At 34.5% G+C, this 20,571-nt stretch overlaps 3 protein-coding genes and 1 non-coding gene across 7 annotated transcripts; 2 read left to right on the top strand and 2 right to left on the bottom strand.

The window, feature by feature from the left end:
* Positions 1 to 459: 459 nt before the first annotated feature.
* On the top strand, positions 460 to 20,328 carry LOC120121805 (GDSL esterase/lipase At5g45950-like). The gene is made up of 7 exons (XM_039141099.1): positions 460 to 463; positions 9,684 to 9,690; positions 18,089 to 18,340; positions 19,151 to 19,281; positions 19,382 to 19,615; positions 19,713 to 19,959; positions 20,056 to 20,328. The coding sequence occupies exons 3-7, from the start codon at positions 18,115 to 18,117 to the stop codon at positions 20,244 to 20,246; spliced, it is 1,029 nt and encodes a 342-aa protein (XP_038997030.1). The 5' UTR covers positions 460 to 463; positions 9,684 to 9,690; positions 18,089 to 18,114; the 3' UTR covers positions 20,247 to 20,328.
* Positions 1,845 to 9,797, bottom strand: LOC120121806 (ATP synthase mitochondrial F1 complex assembly factor 1-like). Of its 4 annotated transcripts, XM_039141102.1 has the most exons (6): positions 9,323 to 9,797; positions 9,147 to 9,226; positions 8,998 to 9,056; positions 8,208 to 8,382; positions 8,063 to 8,155; positions 1,845 to 1,856 (listed from the first exon to the last, which is right to left on the bottom strand). In XM_039141102.1, exons 1-5 carry the CDS (start codon positions 9,665 to 9,667, stop codon positions 8,095 to 8,097), a joined length of 720 nt encoding a protein of 239 aa, XP_038997033.1. In that variant the 5' UTR covers positions 9,668 to 9,797; the 3' UTR covers positions 1,845 to 1,856; positions 8,063 to 8,094. The 4 variants fall into 4 exon arrangements, with proteins under 4 accessions (XP_038997033.1, XP_038997032.1, XP_038997034.1 ...); XM_039141101.1 differs by having other exon boundaries at positions 8,063 to 8,382; XM_039141103.1 differs by lacking the exon at positions 1,845 to 1,856 and having other exon boundaries at positions 7,987 to 8,382; positions 9,323 to 9,379; positions 9,423 to 9,544.
* TRNAI-UAU lies at positions 5,653 to 5,726 on the bottom strand. The gene has a single exon. It is a non-coding gene; the product is annotated as a tRNA-Ile (tRNA).
* On the top strand, positions 12,159 to 13,574 carry LOC120121804 (peroxidase 19). The gene is made up of 3 exons (XM_039141098.1): positions 12,159 to 12,504; positions 12,629 to 12,829; positions 12,974 to 13,574. Exons 1-3 carry the CDS (start codon positions 12,241 to 12,243, stop codon positions 13,550 to 13,552), a joined length of 1,044 nt encoding a protein of 347 aa, XP_038997029.1. The 5' UTR covers positions 12,159 to 12,240; the 3' UTR covers positions 13,553 to 13,574.
* Positions 20,329 to 20,571: the final 243 nt, after the last annotated feature.

The raw sequence follows: 20,571 nt of genomic DNA, 5'->3' as shown, positions 1-20,571 counted from the left end.
AGAGAATCTAATTCACTGCAACAATTACAATAATACGTCAAACATTAAAATTGAGAAGGAATATATAAATGTTTTATTATCATTAAAATTAAAAACATTGTCGAAAAATTATTTTAAAAAAACCTTTCAAAAAGTGGTAGAGGAAGAATTTAATTTTCTCCAATTAGTGAAATGACAAAGAGGTCCAGATCATTCACCTTTATTTTGAAAGCCTTCTTGACTTGATTCTCGTGGCCTTTGTCCAAAAACATATCCAAAAAAGTAACATTTTCACTTTGATTTTCATATAATTGACGTGGAGGATATATCTGAAGAGGATACATGAGAGGTGGAGGTGGGTGATACATTGGTGGAGGATGATGCATTTGAGGTTGATATGACACACCATAATTAGAAAATGATGGATAATAACCATATGGTTGTGGATAACCATGTGAAGGCTGGAAATATGAAAGTTGTTTTGGTGGATAAAAACCTTGCGTGTTAGTAGATGAATCTCTATGCCCAAGGTTACTAGAACTTGATTTTCTACCAGATGAAGAGCCTATAGAAGTATGCTTCTTGCACTTTCCTTTTGATAGAGCTTTAGGTTTACTTCTATTTCTTCTAGCCTTCGGAGATATATTTCCACCAAATTTTGATCCATCACGGAAATGTCCACTAGTGATACCAACCCCATATTCTCTTCCATATCGACTATAAGACCTAATTTCATCTCTACCACCACCACCACTATCATCATCATCATCAATTGGACTTAAACCACCACCATCAAGTCCATCACCACTTTGACTTTGTGTTTCACTAGAACTTGAATAAGCCAAAATTTGTTGTTGAGATTTGTTAACATTAGTTTCATCATCTGAGGTATCCACAGAAAACAAACCGACAATTTCACCATCTAACAATGAATTCTCTTTCTCTTGAAGTTATTATGATAATTGATCAACATCTTCAAAGATATGATCAAGGTTGATAAGATTAAAACTAGTGTTTATATCATCGATGCTTATTATTTTCTTATGTCTAATCTGGAGCCTCATATTGTAGTAGGTGAACACTAGTTTCTCAAGTCTTTTATACTTCAACCTATTTCTTGCCTTGGTGTGAATATGGTTAAATGTGCTCCAATTTTGTTAGCAATTTGATGCCGAAGTTGTTTGACTAAGTACTTTAATTGTAATCGTTGTAACTCAGGAACACATGTGCCATATATTATCCATCACTTAGCTTTAAAATAATAAAATTATGTAACTAAGTTACAAATAATAATATTTGAATCTAACATGATTAACCATTCTGACTTAGTGTCAAGAGAAGGTTCTAATTTTTCAATTACCAAGCTTGTACCTTTTATTGTTTCTATCAATACATTATCAGAGTGCTCTATCCCAAATTGAAATTGAGGATTGAGAAAATAACGTAAGCATGATTTATAAGAATATCATCAAATAATAATAATTTAGAGCATAGAGTAATAAAATTTCATCTATAATAAAATATAAAAATAATTCTTAATTATATGAAACGTTTTATCTTACTAATTGAATGCAAGTCATAATGCATAAAATTCCACCTATTGTCAATATTTTTTCATACTCGATGAAATATCGACAATCTTATTGAATTGCTCGTTTTGCTCTATCAACAACATCATAAATAAAGCTCACTGTTGGTTTTTCATCACTATCCACAAGTATCAATATTTTCACTAAGAGCTCGTAAACTTTTATGAGGTCATTTGTTTTTTTTTCCCAAAATTCTTTTCCCAAAATAATCTTTTTGGCTTCATAAGCTGACCATGTCTTTTGTTGTTCACATTTTGATTATTTAAATTCTTGTATATTCATAAAAAACTAAAATAATATAATTTAAATTATTTACAACTAATAAAATCATTAAAGGTTGTCATATTTAAGTAATTATATAACTAATTATAAAATATTAACCTTTGAATTAAACATTTCTATCAGGCCTTGCTTTTGTCTTGTTATCTCTTCGAGCTAGATGAAATGAGTCGCAAATCAAGTAAAAGCGGGTCGAAGTATTTGCTTTCCGTGTGTATACTTCTTCATTAGATAAACAGTCCAAATGTGATTGTATACGAAGCAAGTCACTTTCTAAGCCTTTTCTAACACTTTTGCTACACTAGGCCTTTTTCCAATATCTTTAAGGCATAAATCCAAACAATGAACTTCACATGAGGTCCAATATAGATGTTTTCTTTTTAACATTATTTTTTTCCAGCGGCTTTCATTGTTGCCTCATTATCAGTCACTATTTGGACAATGTAGTTTTCTCCTATTTCTTCTACAACTGAATCTAACAAGTTGTAGTAGAACTCAACATCTCTGCTACGAACACTTGATACATCCACGAATTTCCAGAAAACGGTTCCTTTACTCCAATAAACAAGGAAATTAATGATGTGCATTTGGTTCAAACTGTTAGTTCAACCATCACATTAGAGTTGCACCCAAATCTTTCCAATGAGTCTTCAGTCCATTTACTCAATCACGAACTCGTTGAAATTCTGACTCCAAATACACACTTGAAACCTCATAAGGTGTTGGCAACTTTACACCTTGTCAAACTTCTATTGACATTTGAATTAAATTATATAACCATGAAGAGCTTGCTAATTGAAAAGAAAGTCGTTCATATATTAAAAATTTAGATACCGCTTCACCCATTCTTGTGTATAGTCTTTAAAAAATAATCACTGACCTTTGGTTGTTTTGATTACTTGAAATTATGAAATTCTCTTTAAAATGAAGGCTTTATTTATTTATTTGTTTGATTTTGAGTTTGGGAGCAGTGAAATTTGAGAGATTTTTTTAAGTTGCAAGCAAAAATTTCATATTTCAATTAGGGTTGTTTTTTTTGTTGGTTTTTGTTTTGAATGATTTGTATTTTGTACCGATTCTTTAATTTTGATTACTTTTTTCACTTTTGATGGATAGTAAATTGATTTTTACAGGCCACATGGAATATATTCTTTGAATTTCACTTTTTCACTTTTTGATGGAAAGTAAGTTGATTTTTATATAAAAATTGTCATTTTTTTAAGTTGTTGTGTTGTTGTTGAATGCTTGGTGTTGCAACGGGAATAGCAGTCCGTTGTAGCCGCGATCAACCGTTATCGTCTGTTATGGGTGTGATTCTGTTTCACACCGTGTTTTTGGACGATATCAGTAACGGACGGCGCCACAACCGTGAAATAACGGCCGTTATACCGCGACACGGTCGCTATTTGAATCCCTGCCGTAGATGCTGCTACACCACAATATGCATGCCAAATGACCATTCCTACATGTTTCCAGGTGTCAAAACTTCTTTTACTCAATTCCTAGTAAGCTTTTAACTTATACTGATCATTAGGTGTAAAACATAATACTTAGGAAAATAAGGTGATGCTAATTATTCACAGCCATTAGATGTTTAAAATTGCATTCCTAGTTGAATTCACATGTTTAAGACTAATGGCCCTAACAAGCATGCTGCCAAGATCTTAGTCCATGCATGGTCTCATGAGCCAGGGCTGATGATCTAACCTCTATGTCATGTAGTTTAGCCCCGAGCTTTAGTTGATTTGCTATTTTCTTCTGTCTAAGACAGCCTTCCGTTACCAATCCAAACATGGGTATTAAATTCTGGAAAAAAAATTCCCTCCAGTAATCATCTTTCCCCCCATCCAAACAGCGCTTAGGGTTTGAGCCTGTAACCTTACAGTACCTTTCAATCTACGTAATTGTTTTCTAGCCTGCATCATGCGAAAAGAAATTATTAAACCATTCCACTAACTCAATGGTGAGCATATATCTTAACTTGCATTGTCAACTTATCAACAAATTTGGAAACAGGAGAGGTAGTTGGACAGATGTTCATGATTTCAATTGATTATCACATACCAAGTGCCTATATTGCTCCTATTCAAGAAAGAATTTCACAAATTCACTGGTCACTCCAATATGATGATTCAATTAACTGAGAATGATGCATTAACAAACAGAATCCAGTTAAATGTGTTGCAGCTAGAGGGAGCTAGAGGGTTGAAATAAAAGAAGGTTCTATCATTTAGACATGGGCTTCACCAATGCAAGCAAAGACATGCATATATATATATATATATATATATATATATATTCACCAATTATGATCTTATTTATAGGACTTTAGGCTCTGCATGCAGTTTGAATCCGTGTTGCTGCTAAATCCTCAATTAGCATGCCAAGAGTGTTGGAATTTCTGCTAGTTAAACTTGTTCTAGTGGATGCCTTTCGCTGGTGTTTCGTCCATTTGAAGCCATTGGATTTTGTGCAAGCTGAAGATCCCTGTGCCGAACAGATGAGACCAATTAAAAGGTCACCTTAATAAAGGAAACAAAATAGCAAATGATATCAAGGGGTAATGAATAATGGGCAATGACACTTCCAGTTGTAAAAGCTTTAAAAAAAAAGACCATTCTAGTGGGAGAAACAATCTTCCAAAATGTTTAGATCATGCATAATATAAACCCAAAGGATTCAAATTGCAAACTAATCATTTATCACTGGAAAAAACAGAGAGTTGCATTGCTTAGTTTATGATTAAGCTTTTAGAAGCCGACCTTTACTTGCTTTGAACCGTCATCTTTAACTATATTTATTATTGTCTTCAACAAGTTTCCAGAACCCATTGCTGATGGTAAGTATCATAACCCAGCTTAGCATCAACCTGACAGCATTTTCCAGTGCAAAAATAATCAGAAACAACAACAGGAATAATTTAGCACACAAAAAAATCAGTTTCATAAAATAACACGACAGAAAAGTTTCAAAAAAAGAAGAAGAAGAAGAAGAATTTCATGCTATGAACTTGATTTTATTTGAAAGAGGGGTCATTTTTTAATGGAAAACAACTAGTAGTTACTGAACAGAAAGGTTTTCCACAAATGAACAACCATGCAACTATCGAAGTCAACCCACCTATCCTCTAGCAAAAAGAAGCTGAAAATTGCAGCAGCTACATAAACCTCATAATATCATAAACTAAAGATTTGATTTTCAGTCCATAAATTAGTTTGTAAATTTTGACTCATCCAGGATTCCTCCCAATCACGGGGCATCCCTAAATAACCCTTTTTCCCTTTATTATAAAGTAAAGCAAACAAAACAAGAAGCACTAAGAAACCGAACCAAAAATATGAGTTAGCTAGGATATACCAAACAAAGCTGTCCAAAGAGGTAGTTTTGGAGGAAGAGAAGATTTTGGGAGATCAAAGGGAAATGTGGTGGCAACAAATAGTATGAGTTGTAGTTAAGAAGAAAGAAAGCCTGAAATCAGGGAAAAGAAAATAATTAAAGGTTGATATGGAATGCGCATTGTCATGGCCCATTTACCAGCTTTTTCCTATCTCTTGTTATGTATGTCTTCTGTTTATTTTAGTTTTTGTCTCACAAAGAATCAAAAGCTGGTGTAATGGAAAAGGAAATTATATTTAAAAGATTGTTTTTTTTTTAATTATCGTTTTTTCATCAATCAAGGGCTAAACAACTGATGTGAATTATGAAGAACTGGGGAGTTTCTCGTGTTGGTTCGGTTATTTATTTATTGAAGAAAATAGAACCAAATTGAAGGAAGATAATGAAAAATCAACCAACAATGAAAAACTGGTCCCGGCGGGGCTCGAACCCGCGACCTTCGGCTCATAAGACCAACGCTCTAACCAACTGAGCTACGGGACCTCAACAATATCAAATCGAACGTAGATTATCTTGGAACTGTTTTGAACAGAACGGACGATCAGAATTCCCTACTTAACGTGGATTTATTAGCTTACGTCGTTGTTCAAGCTGACTTCGTCGTTTTATTACGCATTTATTAGCTAAGTTAAACAACACACCCTTTCTCAGAAGAGAAAACTAAGCAACTATGGGTTCAGAAGATTATGATAATAAAGAATTTGATGTCAGTCGCAACATCATGCTCGCGGTAATCGCCTCTTTATTTGTAGTTGTGATGATTATAGTCTTGCTCCAACTCTACACAGGGTATCTTCTGAGATGCGTGCCGCCTTTAATCTCCGGAGAACTCAAATTGCAGCGTTTTATGAAAGTTCCGTCTTCGAGCCACCGAAGTCAGGGCTCGACCATTTGGTTATAGTGTCATTGTTAATGTTCACATACAAGCTAACCACCGGCCAGGTTAACGTCCATGACGAGCCCACAGAGTGCTCGATCAGTTTGTTTGGGAACCATCACGGAAGACTCCACAGTCGGGCTTTTACCAATTTGTAAGCACATGCTTCATGTGGAGTGTATAGATACGTGGCTGGGATCACATACAACGAGCCCCATATGTCGTACCGAGGCTGAATCGACAGTTCAGGCGCTAGAGGATAAAGAATTGTGCAGCGGCTTTCAATCCACGGCTCCCCCTATAATGGAAAGCGCATCCATTGGTGCTGCCGAAGTGCGAAAGGAAGGCGGATCATCGGGGTATTTGGTTCCTTTAGAAGTATGAATAATATTCCTTTTCAGATATATTCAAAGCTCATTTTGTTATTTTATTTTTCCAAGATAAATTACATATTTGAATTTTTTTCTTTATAACAAGCACTCAATATCTTGCACTTATCTCCCAAACTGAGCATTAACATTATCTGGCTTAAAAGGATATCTAAATAACATTTATCTATAATATTACAATAACAGCATTTTCTTTCATAAAATTTTCTTTCCATAATAACCTAAATGCAAATAATAACGTGCTAGGTTATGATCTACCTTATCGATTTGATCGCCACAATGGCTCATATTAATATGATGAACTTGTTAACGAAGTCCATAGCAAGGTAATATCCGTTTTTCTTTCAATTCATGTTTCTCAATCTTTTTGTCTTCCTATGTTAATTTACTTTATTTGTTTTCCTTAGTATTTTTTTAATAGTTCAATTATACTTTTATAGGATATTACGTCTATAAGATATCGAATTTAGGCTCGGTCTTGTTTTCACTTAAACAGTGATGTGAAAAAACCTGTGAGAATAGCCAGGACGATTTGCTTCTAGTTCAGTTTTCTTGTTTCTATAATTTTGTCTCTTGTGAGGTTTTTGTTTTCTTTTTGCTTGCGTACCAAAACCAATGGAAGAATTATGATGCAGCTGTCGTTGACATAACTATATCAGCTACGAGAGCAGATCACGTGCAATTTACTCAGCCAGATGCAACATCAGGGTTGTCAGTGATAATTCCGGCAACGTCCGAGGACTCGACATGGATATTCTTGAAACCACCACAGAAATGTGGTCGGTCACGGCGGTCATCTTAATCTACACAATGTTCATAGCTTGAATGCAGGAGCACCAGTCCAACCCTGAGTTTAGAGGTCCCTGGAGCAATCACATTAGAGGTCCCTAATCTATGGCTGACAGAAAAACATAAAACAAAATTAAAAGATTAAATAAATTAATGGTACTGAAATTCAAGGATCTATCATTGGCCGAGTTTTTATTGATAGCTTTAGTTCATGTTCAATCCCTGAAAATTATATTAGTTAATCGTTTCCAGAATAATGCACCTTTCCTAGTAACACCAGATGTCTAGCTAAATGTAAGATGCTACTCTTGTACGACTAGATGAAGTACTTTTCTTGTCATTTTCAATTCACCTCCACGAAGTTAGAATGTGACAACTTTACAGGCTGTAAATTATAATGTAATGACCACATTCTACATAATCTATCTCAAGACCATCCTCTCTCCAGTGGAGGATTTAAATATTTTCTTGAAAATGAAACAAGAAACTGTCAAGCATGACATTTGCTGGAAACATTATTATTATTTTTTTTTGATAGAAGATTAGGCCTCATTAAAAACCCCCTTTTTCACCCTCCATGTTATGAAAGTAACATGAAGGAGAAAGAAAGGAGGAAAAGAGTGCCTAAAAATTTATTAGATGAAATAATAGTACAACCAAGGCAGACCCTGAACATCTGCTAACACCACCAGTAATTGCATAAAACTTACTGGAAACATTATTGTTTCCAAATTCTTACAAATGAAGCATAGCAGTTCAGGGACTATCATTTTAAGAAGTTAAAAAATAGGCATGTCTAAAGCTCGTAACACATCCTTGAACTCAAAATCACGGGGTTCTTTATTGAAACATTCAACTAGCTTGTACCTCACATCATTCAGATAAAAAGATTGAGTGGTTTCCAGGAGCCACTTTGCTTCCTCATCAGTAAGCTTGCTGGTGAAAACAATATCTCCACGAATAAGTACCAAGTCCTTGCTTTCCGCAAAGTCTGTATAAAAGGTTGCAGTGAAGTAAGGAGATGCTTGGGTTCCCCTTGCTTTGTAATCTTCAAGACCGGTGAAAAGCATGTATGGCAATTGCACTGCAAGAAAATTTTGGATAAACATTTAAGCAAACTAACAAGTTCATGGAAAAATATAAAATTTGTTGTTTGCTTCATCAGCATATGCAATCTAAATATCCTAACGAGGGGCGTAACTTATAACACATTGGTATTTAGTATTGTTCGTTATAGCAAATAACCCTAATAGGATTCCTGGTTCCTATGAGTTCATCAGAAATTTGGAAATCAGCAGCCAAAAAGTCTCTTAAACTCCAGTTAATCATCCATGCAAGCATAAGAATGGCCAATAGATTGAAACTCTTGCAGAAAGACATTTCTGATGCTCTTTTCTAACAGCAAAAGCCATGACTCTTTGCCTGATTCAAACAGTATGAGAATACTACTTAATAATTGTGACTCGAAACTGATACTATGTTGTTTCTTAATACACGCCTTACTGTTTTAATTTCTACCACAAGCATGATTCAAAAAACCATAACATGATTATGACCACTTTAGTAAAGAGAACATTTTCCCAGGTTGTATCGTAGGTTAAATTGATCACAAACAAGAGAATTAAATCAGAACAAAACAAATCAAACGTCATAAGACCAAAACGAAAAAATATCGAAGACTACCTATATAAGAACAAACCTTGAGCAAACATTGTTGTATAACCACTTCCTCTCCACAAAGGAACGACAAAATAGCGGCTGCTAAGCAGATAGAAGTGAGACTAGCAAGAATTATGAAAGAAAGCAACGTGTATGTAACAGCATAAACAATGGAATCAAATGAATTACCAATCCGAGCTTCTTTGTTCCAACAAACGGTAAAGCTTTGCCTTCATGGTCAACCCAATATGACCTCTTCCCAAGTGATACTGAACATAAAAATTTTGCTTAATCAAATTGTTCTTTCATATTGACAACATAAAAAATGAAGGGGGAAAAAGAAGTTCAGTAATTGGGTACATTACATCATCCCAAATGGAAGCAAGGTCCTCAGGTGAACGGTTCTTTGCTCTGTTCAAATCCATGATGGAATCCAACGGCTTGGGTTCTAAAGGCTTAAACCCTGATGCAAATCTCAAAGTCCTGCAAAACCCAAGCGAACCCCATTTCAATAAATCTCCTGGGATCGCTACTTTTCCTGGGGTTTTAGCACGTTCCTGCACAGAGAAAGTAGAGAAGCAGCGGCTTGGAAGCCAAGAAGAAGAAGAAGAAGAAGAAGAAGAAGAAGATGGTGCTTCATTAATGAGGATAGTTCTCAGCAACGAGCAAACTTTCGCGGTTGCGGTGACTCTTGATGTTAACCGTTGCATTGTTTTGAGTTCTCAGGTGCGGAATCGACTCAGCTCAAACTTGATTCGGTGGGTGATTTTATCAAACACCCTATGTGCAAATGCAACGCGCCAAAAACTCGGGTCAAAACCAGCGAAGCACAGTGTACCCCGCTGAAAATAAAAACCAGCGTTCGGGAAATAAAATGCAACGCGAGTATGTTATAGACAGTGGTTCTAGCCCACTGGAAAATATTATGAATTGGGCTGTGCAAGACCTATCTCTGGAAACTGAACTATATTTAGGCCTAAAACGAAATTCTCAAAATCTATCTATAATAAACATTCTCAAGTTGCACGCAAATAAGAACGAACTATATTTTCAATTTTAATGTTTATTTTCTGTTGATGGCATTTCAAAGAGATTATGGATACCTAAATTTAATATATATATATATATATATATATATTACCTCTAAAAATTATATGGATAATATAATTGATCGGTTAAAAAGAAATTAATCCATTATTTAGAAAAATAAAAGATAAAAAAAATAATTCCTTGGTTCTTCATTGTCTGTAATAATGGAAGCTGATTGGGTGTGGTCTAAAAATTATTCAAATCCGCCGAAATACAGTGCTGATATAAAGTAAAAAACTGGTTGTTAGCCCACCAAAAGTGTCGTCTTTGCATGGAGGCCACCAACAAACAGTGACAGACAAACCGAATCCAATTAAGAGTGTAATTAATAAACAATTACTTCTTTCACATTTCCTTGTTCTGAAATTTCCTATTGATTAAATGAATAAAAAATGTTTCAATTCTGTCTTTTCAATAATCCAGAACACAGTTTTCTCTCCAGACCTTGGCTTCTTTGTTTTTGACTGGAAAAGTCCCAGCAAGCTCAGTTACCCATGATATTCATAAGCGTTTTTTAGTTTTTTATTTAAATGAAAAGTTTGACTTTAAAACTGTAATCAGAGGTCACTATCTGGAAGTTAGAACTGGACCAGATTAACTATCAAAGCAAGGTAACTAAAAGCAGCAGAATTCTGCAGTTAACTATCCATTTTATACTGTTTATGTACACATGTGAGCCACAATGACACGCCTGATTTGTATTTGCAGACATAAATTTTTGGCTTTGTAGTCTCACCCAACTCTCTAGAACAGAAAACCTGATTTATATGTGCCAAAATCTGGGTAGTAAAAATTCTCCAGCAACAGGATGGCCATTTGAATACATGAAATAATTTAAGGGAAATCGAGTTTATTAGCATGATGTCTCAAATCCATATTCAAATCTACAAACCCAAGGTAAGAACTATTTACCTTTGCCTGGTATATTTCGGTGTGCATAAAACAATACTAGGAAAAAAAGGAATTTGCGCGTGAGATGGTGCAAGCAGCTTTTAATAGGGTTAGGGATGGCAACGGGCCGGGTTCGGGCCGGGTATTGGTCCTCTCGTCCCCGTCCCCGTTTAAAAAATCGGTACCCATCCCTGTTTAAAAAACCGCAGGGATTTAAACGGGGATCCCCGTCGAGTAATCGGGGAAAACCGCGGGGAAACGGGTATCCCCGTTTAGCATAAACGGTTATTTAAACGGGTATTGGGCCGGGTATTGGGTCGGGTATTGGGCCGAGAATCGGGCCGGGTATATATATTTAAATTAAATATATAAATATATATTTTTTATTTAAATTAAATTTATTAATATTATATATATATATATAAATAATTATTTTTAATATTTATCGGGTCGGGTATCGGGGGCGGGTAATCGGGGCGGGTAATCGGGTAATCGGGGCGGGGATTACCAAACCCGTCCCCGTCCCCGTCCCCGTTTAAAATAAATGGGTTTTCCCCGTCCCCGTCCCCGTCCCCGTTTATCATCCCCGAACCCGACCCGTTTAATTCGGTTTTCGGTTTTCCCCGTCGGGTTCGGATTTTTTTGCCATCCCTAAATAGGGTCACAGGGAAAAGGTTACTTCCACTTAAGATATGAATGAAAAGGGTAAGTAAAATAGCAATTGACGCATACCTTATATAGAGAGAGGGAGGAGTAAAAAGCAAATGGCTCTGAATTGATCAATTTGCTTGTCAAGAGAGTTATTATGATCAGATGATTTCCCTCGTTTGCACATGCTTTGCATTTAAGAACTCAAACTTCAGTTAGCCAGTGGGGTTCAGTACTCTCCACCCATCAGCTTCACTGCTTTTACCAAGCCTTTTATTTTTGTATTCACCAATAATATTGCCTTCTTATAAGTATATGTAAGAGGTAATTTTAATCATTGTACAAGCCCGTGAGGAATCATGGTCATAGCTGTTGTTGGTTTCTAAAATGGCTATGATTAAGCAGATCCTTACCTTATATTTCTAGTCATAAACCAAACTAGAGTCAAAGGGCAATCTATTACTACCTGAAATCCTTTTTTTCCCTACCATTCATGTGCGGTTGGGCTTCACAGGAGTTGATAATCTTCATTTATGGTTGAGGCAATTTGTCCCATTCCAATTTCCAAGCATATTTACACCTTGGCTAACACTTTTTTATTCTCCACTACTATTGCATTATTTGTCCTAAGCTGCCGACCAAACAGACTACAATCATGCCCGTCCTATCCCCGTCTTCTTCTTTCTTCGTTTTCACTTGCTTCTTCATCGTTTTCTTTGTAACCATAAACTCACCCTGCTGCCTAGCCATCAAAGCCAATGTCAAACGCCGCCCACGCCAGATTTCTGTCAATTACTATGCAAAATCTTGCCCTCAAGTCGAGCAGCACATCAGCTCCATCACCTCCCAACAATTCAAAGAAGCCCCCGTCTCTGCACCTGCCACTATTCGCCTCTTCTTCCATGACTGCTTTATAGAAGTAATGCTAATTAGAAAATATCAGCATTAACGCTACAATGCTCTATGGATTTCCAGCCAGATAAGATTTGGCAGACGATTGATCAATTTTTTTTTTTTGCATGGATTATTGTTATATTTTGTAGGGCTGCGATGCGTCTATCCTTATAGCAACAAAGCCTGGAAGTAAATTACTAGCTGAGAAAGATGCAGAGGAGAACAAGGACCTGAGAAGAGAAGGGTTTGATACAATAACGAGAGCCAAGACTTTGGTGGAGAGCAAATGTCCCGGCATTGTTTCCTGCGCTGATATTCTTGCAATTGCAGCCAGAGATTTTATCCATTTGGTTAGTTCAACCATTTTCACTCTTTTTTTATCCAGAGATTTTATCGTTATCAATGTTAAGACACTTGAATCTGTTGGTTTTATTATTCCTCTTAAAATACTAACAAGCAGGGAATTTTAAGTAATATTTAATGTGTGGTTCCAGGCTGGGGGACCTTATTATCAGGTGAAGAAAGGAAGGTGGGATGGGAAAATATCAATGGCATCCAGGGTGCCCTACAACCTCCCACATGCGAATTCAACCGTCGATCAACTGATCAAACTCTTTAGCTCAAAGGGGTTAAGTGTCCAGGACCTGGTTGTGCTCTCGGGTGCACACACTATCGGCTTTGCCCACTGCAACAACTTTTTGCAACGACTCTACAATTATAAAGGCACCAAGCAGGCTGATCCTTCCATTGATCCAAGGCTAGTAAAGGCCCTGAAAATGTCATGCCCACAAGCTGGTGGCAATGTTGACATTGTGGCTCCATTTGATGTCACCACCCCATTCGTATTCGACCATGCTTATTATGCAAATTTACAGAGCAAATTGGGCTTGTTAGCATCGGACCAAGGTCTATTTTTGGACCCGAGGACCAAGCCTATAGTCCAATCTTTGGGTCAGGACAAGGCAAAGTTCTTCCAGGCCTTCTCAGCAGCTATGGACAAAATGGGCTCCATTGGTGTCAAAAGGGGAAGAAGACATGGAGAGAAAAGGAAAGTTTGTAGTATGCACATGTGAAGCTTGTTGCTTTTTCTCTCTCTTTCTCCTTTATTGGTTGGGGTTTTGTAGGCTTTTGTGAATGTATACAGAATTTAATCCCCTAAGAGCATGGGACTTCGGAAACGGGAGATATTACCCATCAATGGTATTGTTTTTATTTATTTATTTTAATTATCTCAACATAAAAGTTGGAGAAAGGAATTTAGTAGAGTTACCATTAAATTAAAAATAACCGAAATAATTAATGCTCTTTATTCATGTTATGTTATAATTTCCTCTTTATAAACTAATTTAAAAGGGAAAAAATAAATAATGTGATCAATCAATAATAATTATTTGGTCTAGTGAGATGGTTATAATAAATTTTTTAAGTATGCATATTGATTAGAATGCAAATGTTATGAATGAAATAAGATGGATTAGAATATATTCAATCTTTAAGTATTTAATCTAAATTAATCGATCAATTACAAGGTATTATCCGTTCAAAGAATATTTTTAACCATTTGGCATTGAACACTTGTACTCTTGGTATTTTTGGTACTCGAACCTAAGACCTTAAGAAATAACAATAATTTCTTTATCACCAAGATCACTAGAGTTTATGCACGTATCATGTCTTTTATATAGTTATATATGTTTGTGTATTATTGGGTATTGAATAGTGAGAAAGTTGTTCGATATATGTATGATATATGCAACGAATAATCTTGAAGCTTATTTCTTCTGGAATAATAGAGTATAATTGTGTGTGAAAATTATGTTTGGCAATTTGGTTGTAAATGAAACGGTTCCTTTATTTAACGAATTTTAAATTAGAATTATTGTTTATTGAGATAATATATTTTTATCACATGCACATGTGATTTTATCTAAAACTTTTTGCAGGAAATTTTAAAAATAAACAAGAAAAATGGCATTGCATAACTGTTGGTCTATCATTCTTTTTATTTTTGTTTTTCATACTTTGAAATAAGAAAATCAAGACGGGATTAGTTAGATGAACCATTTATTTATCTATTTATCTACTTATTTATCTATTAAGTAGTTAATGCAGAGAACTCAGTTTATTGGGTTCATCTTAGGGGTGCTTATCGAGTGAGTCGATCACGAGTTGGGCAATGCTCGTTAAAAAAATTTGTTACTCGACTCGTTACTCGTTAAGTTCGTTAAAACTTGTTCGACTCATGCTCTTTAAATATACTTGTTGCTCGACTCAATTCGCTGCCTGCTAAGTTTGTTGCTCATTAAACTCATTGGAACTTTTACCTTGTTTTTTAAACTATAGGTAAAATCTATTAATACTATATAGAACTTAATATAAACATAATTAACCAAAAAATTATTAAAAGAGTGTATGAAACAATTTCAGAGTCTAAACTCCAAAGTAACAATCTACAAATATATCAAACTAACATATTTAAACCAAATAACAATCCATAAATAAATCAAACTAACATATTAAAAACATTCTTGAAAAAGAAAGTTCCACAACACAATCAATCCTAAAAATAAAGAAATCAACATCTCTTCACTTCATTCATTATCTCATGCAATCACCAAACTACGAAGTTATAAAAGTTTATAAAAATAAATAAAGAACTGTTCGTGAATTTATCGAGTCGAGTTAGACTTTCCACATCTCAACTCGTTAAAATCTCGAATCGAATTCGAGTCAAGTTAACCCAAATCAAGTTTTAACCGAGTATTGATTAAGTCGAATTCAAACTACTTACGAATTGCTCAACTTATTAATCAACGTAGTTGACATGTCTCTCATTATCCATCTAGAAGCTCCTCTTAAACATCCAATCATCCATGCTAATATCATATGTTGCTTTTATCAAAATATTCCATTAACTTATAAATTACATCAGGGGAATAATTTCTAATACTTGATGAGTTTGTGTCATTAATATAATGATTCATGAACAGAATTTTTCTTGATGTTCACACCTTATTATTTGTATGGGTGGAATAACTAGACACATTATGATAATAGGAACAGTGGAAACAGCATTAAAAGCAACTACTTTTGCAGCCAAAAATTCAATCCATTCAGTGTATGGCCAATCAATACGAAATAAGCACAAAATTCAATATTTTCCGTTCGTCATTTATCTTGGATCACAAAACCGAAAAGATAGACAGCTGTTTCGGTTGGAGATGGATGGACTGGTTTTTGACTTTTTGATTTCATAAAATCTAATTTAAAAATATTTAATATCATCTGAATATTATTATGATTTTTTTTTTCAATTTAAACCAAGAAGGTAGATTATTGATTGTTATTATTATTTTTTTAAGCTTAATATGAAAATATATCTAAACTATCTCTTTTCTTATTTATGTGTGTAATTTTTTGAGAGTCAATTTAGGTGTCAAACATTATAAATATATTATTATTTTAAGTGTATCGACCGTAGCGACAGTTAAAAAGTTTTGTTAAATTAAGTGATACGTGTCACATTCAGATAATTTTAAAAAATTTATTTTAAAAAACTTAAAAATATTATTATATTTGAAAAAAAATCATAATTTCCCTAAAATTACAAAAAAATAAAGAAAAAAACTCAATTCCCTAATCTTAACATTACCATCTCCCTTATCAGCCATGACCATCGCCGTCATTTCCGCCCTTATTGTCTCCCTTGTCAATCGTCGTTATCATTACCGTTGCGATTGTCGTCGGATCATGTGAGTCACAAATTTTCAAAGTTTTTTTAACATTGGGAGACGTGGGTGTCGCCATGTTCTGGGTCGTCGATGTTTTATCGTTGGGTGAAAGTTCGATCGATGACAATGGCGGCAAAAAAGACAGTCGACGTAGGTATAGGAATTGGAATTAGGGTTTTCAAAGTTTTGATTTTTTTAAGATTTGAGAAAATTTTAGGTATTTTTAATTATACTTTTAAGTTTTTTTATTTAAAATAAAATTTTTAAAATTATATAAATATGACATGTTTTATTTATTGAAATTTTTTAACGACCGTTAAGGCCGAAACACTTAAAATAGTAATGGTTGTAACGTTAGGCATTTAGATTGACCAGAAAAGGGTTTAGACACCTAAATGAGAAAAGAGTTATAGTTTAACTATTTTTTTTATACTAATTTTTCTTTTAAAAAATAATTTGAAATAATATTTATTTAAAAAATTTAAACTTGTTGATTGTTATTATTGAAATCAATTTAAAAAAACAATTTAAGCCATCAATTAAATGTTTTTCAGTAATAACAATCGTATAATGATAGTTGACTTGACGAATTGGAGAGTACCGCAAATGCAATCAATAATCTACATTCTAGTTAAAACCAATCCGACATTTTGGGCATGGAAATTAAATGATCTGGAGCCAACATATTTGGTTATGTATTTGTGTTACGCGTTGCCGGTATGTCTATGTCAACCACTACATACCCAACTTTTCAAACTGTTCCCCGTTTTTTAATATTTTCAACGGATCCACATGGAAATTTAAATAATATGTTTTGGGAGGAGGGTCTACTTTAATTATTTTTCTATTTGGAAAAAATATTTAAAATTAATTATCTCAAAATTTAATGTTAATTGAAATTAAAATAATATTACTTATTAATATACTACATATTCAATCAATGAGTCCGATTTAATTATTTAATATGCTCTTTCATAAGCACTATAAATATCATGTACACATTAAATATTGTACACTATCTATATCTACGCGCTCATTAAATCTGCACATGATCATTTTGCATGCTGATTGGTTGTCTAATTTGGCATGGCGAATAAGAACCACCCAATAGTCTTCATTTCCAGTTTTCAAATATTAATTACTCATGATATCTTGTCAACCCCCAAAGCTCGATCTTTATTTTGCTTAAAATAGATACATTCGATACAATGGACATAGGTTTAAAATCGATTTTTTTTATTATAAAAATTTCTAAGTTGTAAACGAAGTATGTGCATGCAAGTCATTTGGATTTGATTTGTAATTTCATTAAAGTTAAGTTCAAGTAGTTTGATTTAAATTTAAGTATTCTAACAATTTTTTTAATTATTATTAAAAATATCAGTTTAAAGGCAAAATTATATATCAACTTTAATCGAACATAAAATATAATATACCAACTTTAATTTAGTAGACTTATATACTCAAAAATCTTCTTAAGACATGATATGCACTCGATTACAACCCTTCCGACACGTACATATTCATCTCCTGCAAGGCTGCAACGTGTTTTCCACCGAGTGGAAACTTAACAATGCGGTCAAAATAATAGGATATACACGATCAACTTCACTACTTCTACAGTTTTACGACTGTAACTGTTACACGTCAATCTTTAATGCAATTAGTTTGCAGCCTAGCAGTTCTCCAGAGTTTGGAGGATGCAGTTAAATGTTTCAACCAACACAAACCAGCCCATCTGAGGCCTATTTAAGACCGGAAATACAGCAGCGAAAGAGAAACATTCCAGAGTTGATTCTCTAAAAGGGGCGTGTTCTCTTTCCAAGCTTCATCTGCCCAGATACAGGATAGCTCAAAAAATGGTGACGAGAGCAGTTGTTTTGGTAGTAGCCTTGGCTGCTGTTATGCCGCTGCTCACAGGAGGTATAGATAACAAACAAGTGAAGCTACTGGCAACTAGATTCAACGTGACTTGTGTAGTAGTATTCGGAGACTCGAGCGTTGATCCGGGCAACAACAACTATATCGCGACGTCCATGAAGGGTAATTTCCTACCTTATGGGAAAGACTTCTTCAGAGGCCGCCCAACTGGACGCTTCAGCAATGGAAGGCTAGCCACTGATTTTATTGGTAATTCACTGCCATATCTCTGCACATATCCCTTGCCCACACCTTGATATGTCATGCTATAATTATCATTTTTTCATTAATAATATTTGAATTATGATATAAATCCTACAAGTATACTAAGCACTAACAAAAAAAAAAGATTTCACTAATTAATGTGAAATGAAACAAAAAACACAGTAAAGATGAGTAAAATGAATATACAAAATAGAACTACGATGTAAATATAGTGCTTGTCGTGGTACAAGAAATCCTGGCTCCGATAGGCAGTATTGTGTAAAACCTTTTCCATATTGTTGGTTCAATTACAAGTCATATTTTAATATGTTAAACCATACTTTTTATGTACTATTAAAATTATTTTTATTAATTTTTTAATTTCAATTTCTTATTTTTAAAAAATTATTATTACTAAAAATGTAAAAATATATTTTAAGAACATCAAATAAATTTAAATATATATATTTTTTATAAAAAATGATTATTTAAATATTTAAAATAACTATAATCAAGATTTAAACCATTCGATTATTAAAAAATTAGTAAGACACAACTTAATAAGATGAAGTGTATGATTGCAGCTAATGAGAAGCGGCGTATTATTACTGTTTGGAGCTAATTATTCAATTGATCACTTTGGATCTTCTTTGGCCAAACATCTTTTTCAATTCAAAAGCAGTGAAAACAAAACAAATATTCCATTTTTCATGCATGATTAGTTTAATCTGTCGAATCTATCTTCGATGTCAAAGCCTACAAAAGGAAAATTTGGTCAATAAATATTGATAACGACCTCTGCTAATAATTGATCAGCTGAAGCTTTGGGTTACACAAAGGCAATTCGACCCTTCCTTCACAAGAGATTGAGACCTGTTGATATCTTACATGGTGTTAGTTTCGCATCAGCTGCTTCTGGTTATGATGAGCTCACTGCCAATCTCTCTGTAAGTCTTTAACATCTGCCCCTCTCATTTCAAAGTAAACGCACATATATGTATATATTTTATATATTATATTTCCCTTTTGTTTTTGTTGGGGAAACAGAATGTCCTGCCGCTTTCCAAGCAGCTGGAGTATTTCAGGGAATATAAGATGCGGTTGAGGCGATTGGTTGGAGCGGGGAAAGCAGAAAATATTATAAAGAATTCAGTAGCTGTGTTGAGTATGGGCACAAATGACTTTCTTGAAAACTACTACTTAGAACCCATTCGCCCCAAGCAGTATACTTTGGAACAGTACCAAAATTACTTGGCCTCTTGCATGTCTGACCACGTTAAGGTGTCTCCCTGTTTCTCTGCTACTGCCATATTATATCTTAATAGTCAGAATTAACATTCCATTAGTTGCAAGAGTTACAGCTTTTTTATTGTTACAGACGATGCACGGTCTTGGAGTTACACGATTAGTGGTAGTTGGGGTGCCTGCCCTCGGTTGTATGCCCCTTGTCAAGACTCTAATGAATCAGAAGACATGCGTGGAGAAGTACAACAATTTCTCCTCATCATTCAATTCCAAGCTACAGCTGAAGTTGGATGTCGCCAGGAAAACATTAGGGATGAAAATCGGCTACGTTGATGCTTATGGCATCTTTCGGGATGCTGTCAACAACCCCAAAAAATACGGTTAGCTTTTAAATTATCCCTTTTGGTTTAGAGATGCAGAAGATAAACTGGTAATATCAATTAACTTGCACGGGGAAAACAAATGAAAATTGACAGGTTTGATTGAGACTTCAAAAGGGTGTTGCGGGACGGGGACCGTGGAGTATGGAGATACATGCAAAGGCATGAGCACATGCGCTGATGCATCAAAATATGTATTCTGGGATGCTGTTCACCCCACGGAAAGAATGTATGAAATAATCGCTGGCCAGGCAATTGATTCTCTCCGGAAACAGCTGATGGCCTAGCTACACATTTAGGTAGATGACTTGAGTTAATTCGCTATGTTTGTATTAAGACTCTTAAGAGAATGTTTTGCTTTGTTTAGCATTTGGCTTTAGCTCCTATTGTTTGTTCATCAATCTATGTACCGCTTTTAAAATTGTATCCAAAGTCATTGCTTTTGAGCCAAATCAAATTACAACTCTTAGTTTTGAGCCAAATAAGTGATTTCTAGCCTCTTTTGACGGAACAGACAATGATCATAAATTCTTCAATCCACATCTTATCATCCTGTCTTTAGATGTTGTATAGTCACTACAGCAAAATGGGTTTATAGCGGTGTTTTTAGAA

Source organism: Hibiscus syriacus, unplaced genomic scaffold (assembly GCF_006381635.1).
Source record: "Hibiscus syriacus cultivar Baekdansim isolate YM2019G1 unplaced genomic scaffold, ASM638163v2 tig00110383_pilon, whole genome shotgun sequence".
Classification (NCBI taxonomy): Eukaryota; Viridiplantae; Streptophyta; class Magnoliopsida; order Malvales; family Malvaceae; genus Hibiscus; species Hibiscus syriacus.
This window is presented reverse-complemented; position numbering and strand designations above follow the sequence as displayed.

Excerpts from the sequence above, each read along its gene's own strand:
- LOC120121805 (XM_039141099.1), top strand. The coding sequence starts at position 18,115 with ATGCCGCTGCTCACAGGAGGTATAGATAACAAACAAGTGAAGCTACTG. Across the intron at positions 18,341-19,150 it reads GCTAGCCACTGATTTTATTG|CTGAAGCTTTGGGTTACACA; the intron begins GTAATTCACTGC and ends ATAATTGATCAG. Across the intron at positions 19,616-19,712 it reads GCATGTCTGACCACGTTAAG|ACGATGCACGGTCTTGGAGT; the intron begins GTGTCTCCCTGT and ends TTATTGTTACAG.
- LOC120121804 (XM_039141098.1), top strand. The coding sequence starts at position 12,241 with ATGCCCGTCCTATCCCCGTCTTCTTCTTTCTTCGTTTTCACTTGCTTC. Across the intron at positions 12,505-12,628 it reads TCCATGACTGCTTTATAGAA|GGCTGCGATGCGTCTATCCT; the intron begins GTAATGCTAATT and ends TATATTTTGTAG. Across the intron at positions 12,830-12,973 it reads CCAGAGATTTTATCCATTTG|GCTGGGGGACCTTATTATCA; the intron begins GTTAGTTCAACC and ends GTGTGGTTCCAG.
- LOC120121806 (XM_039141101.1), bottom strand. The coding sequence starts at position 9,667 with ATGCAACGGTTAACATCAAGAGTCACCGCAACCGCGAAAGTTTGCTCG. Across the intron at positions 9,057-9,146 it reads GAACAAAGAAGCTCGGATTG|CCGCTATTTTGTCGTTCCTT; the intron begins GTAATTCATTTG and ends TCTGCTTAGCAG. Across the intron at positions 8,383-8,997 it reads TACAACAATGTTTGCTCAAG|TGCAATTGCCATACATGCTT; the intron begins GTTTGTTCTTAT and ends ATTTTCTTGCAG.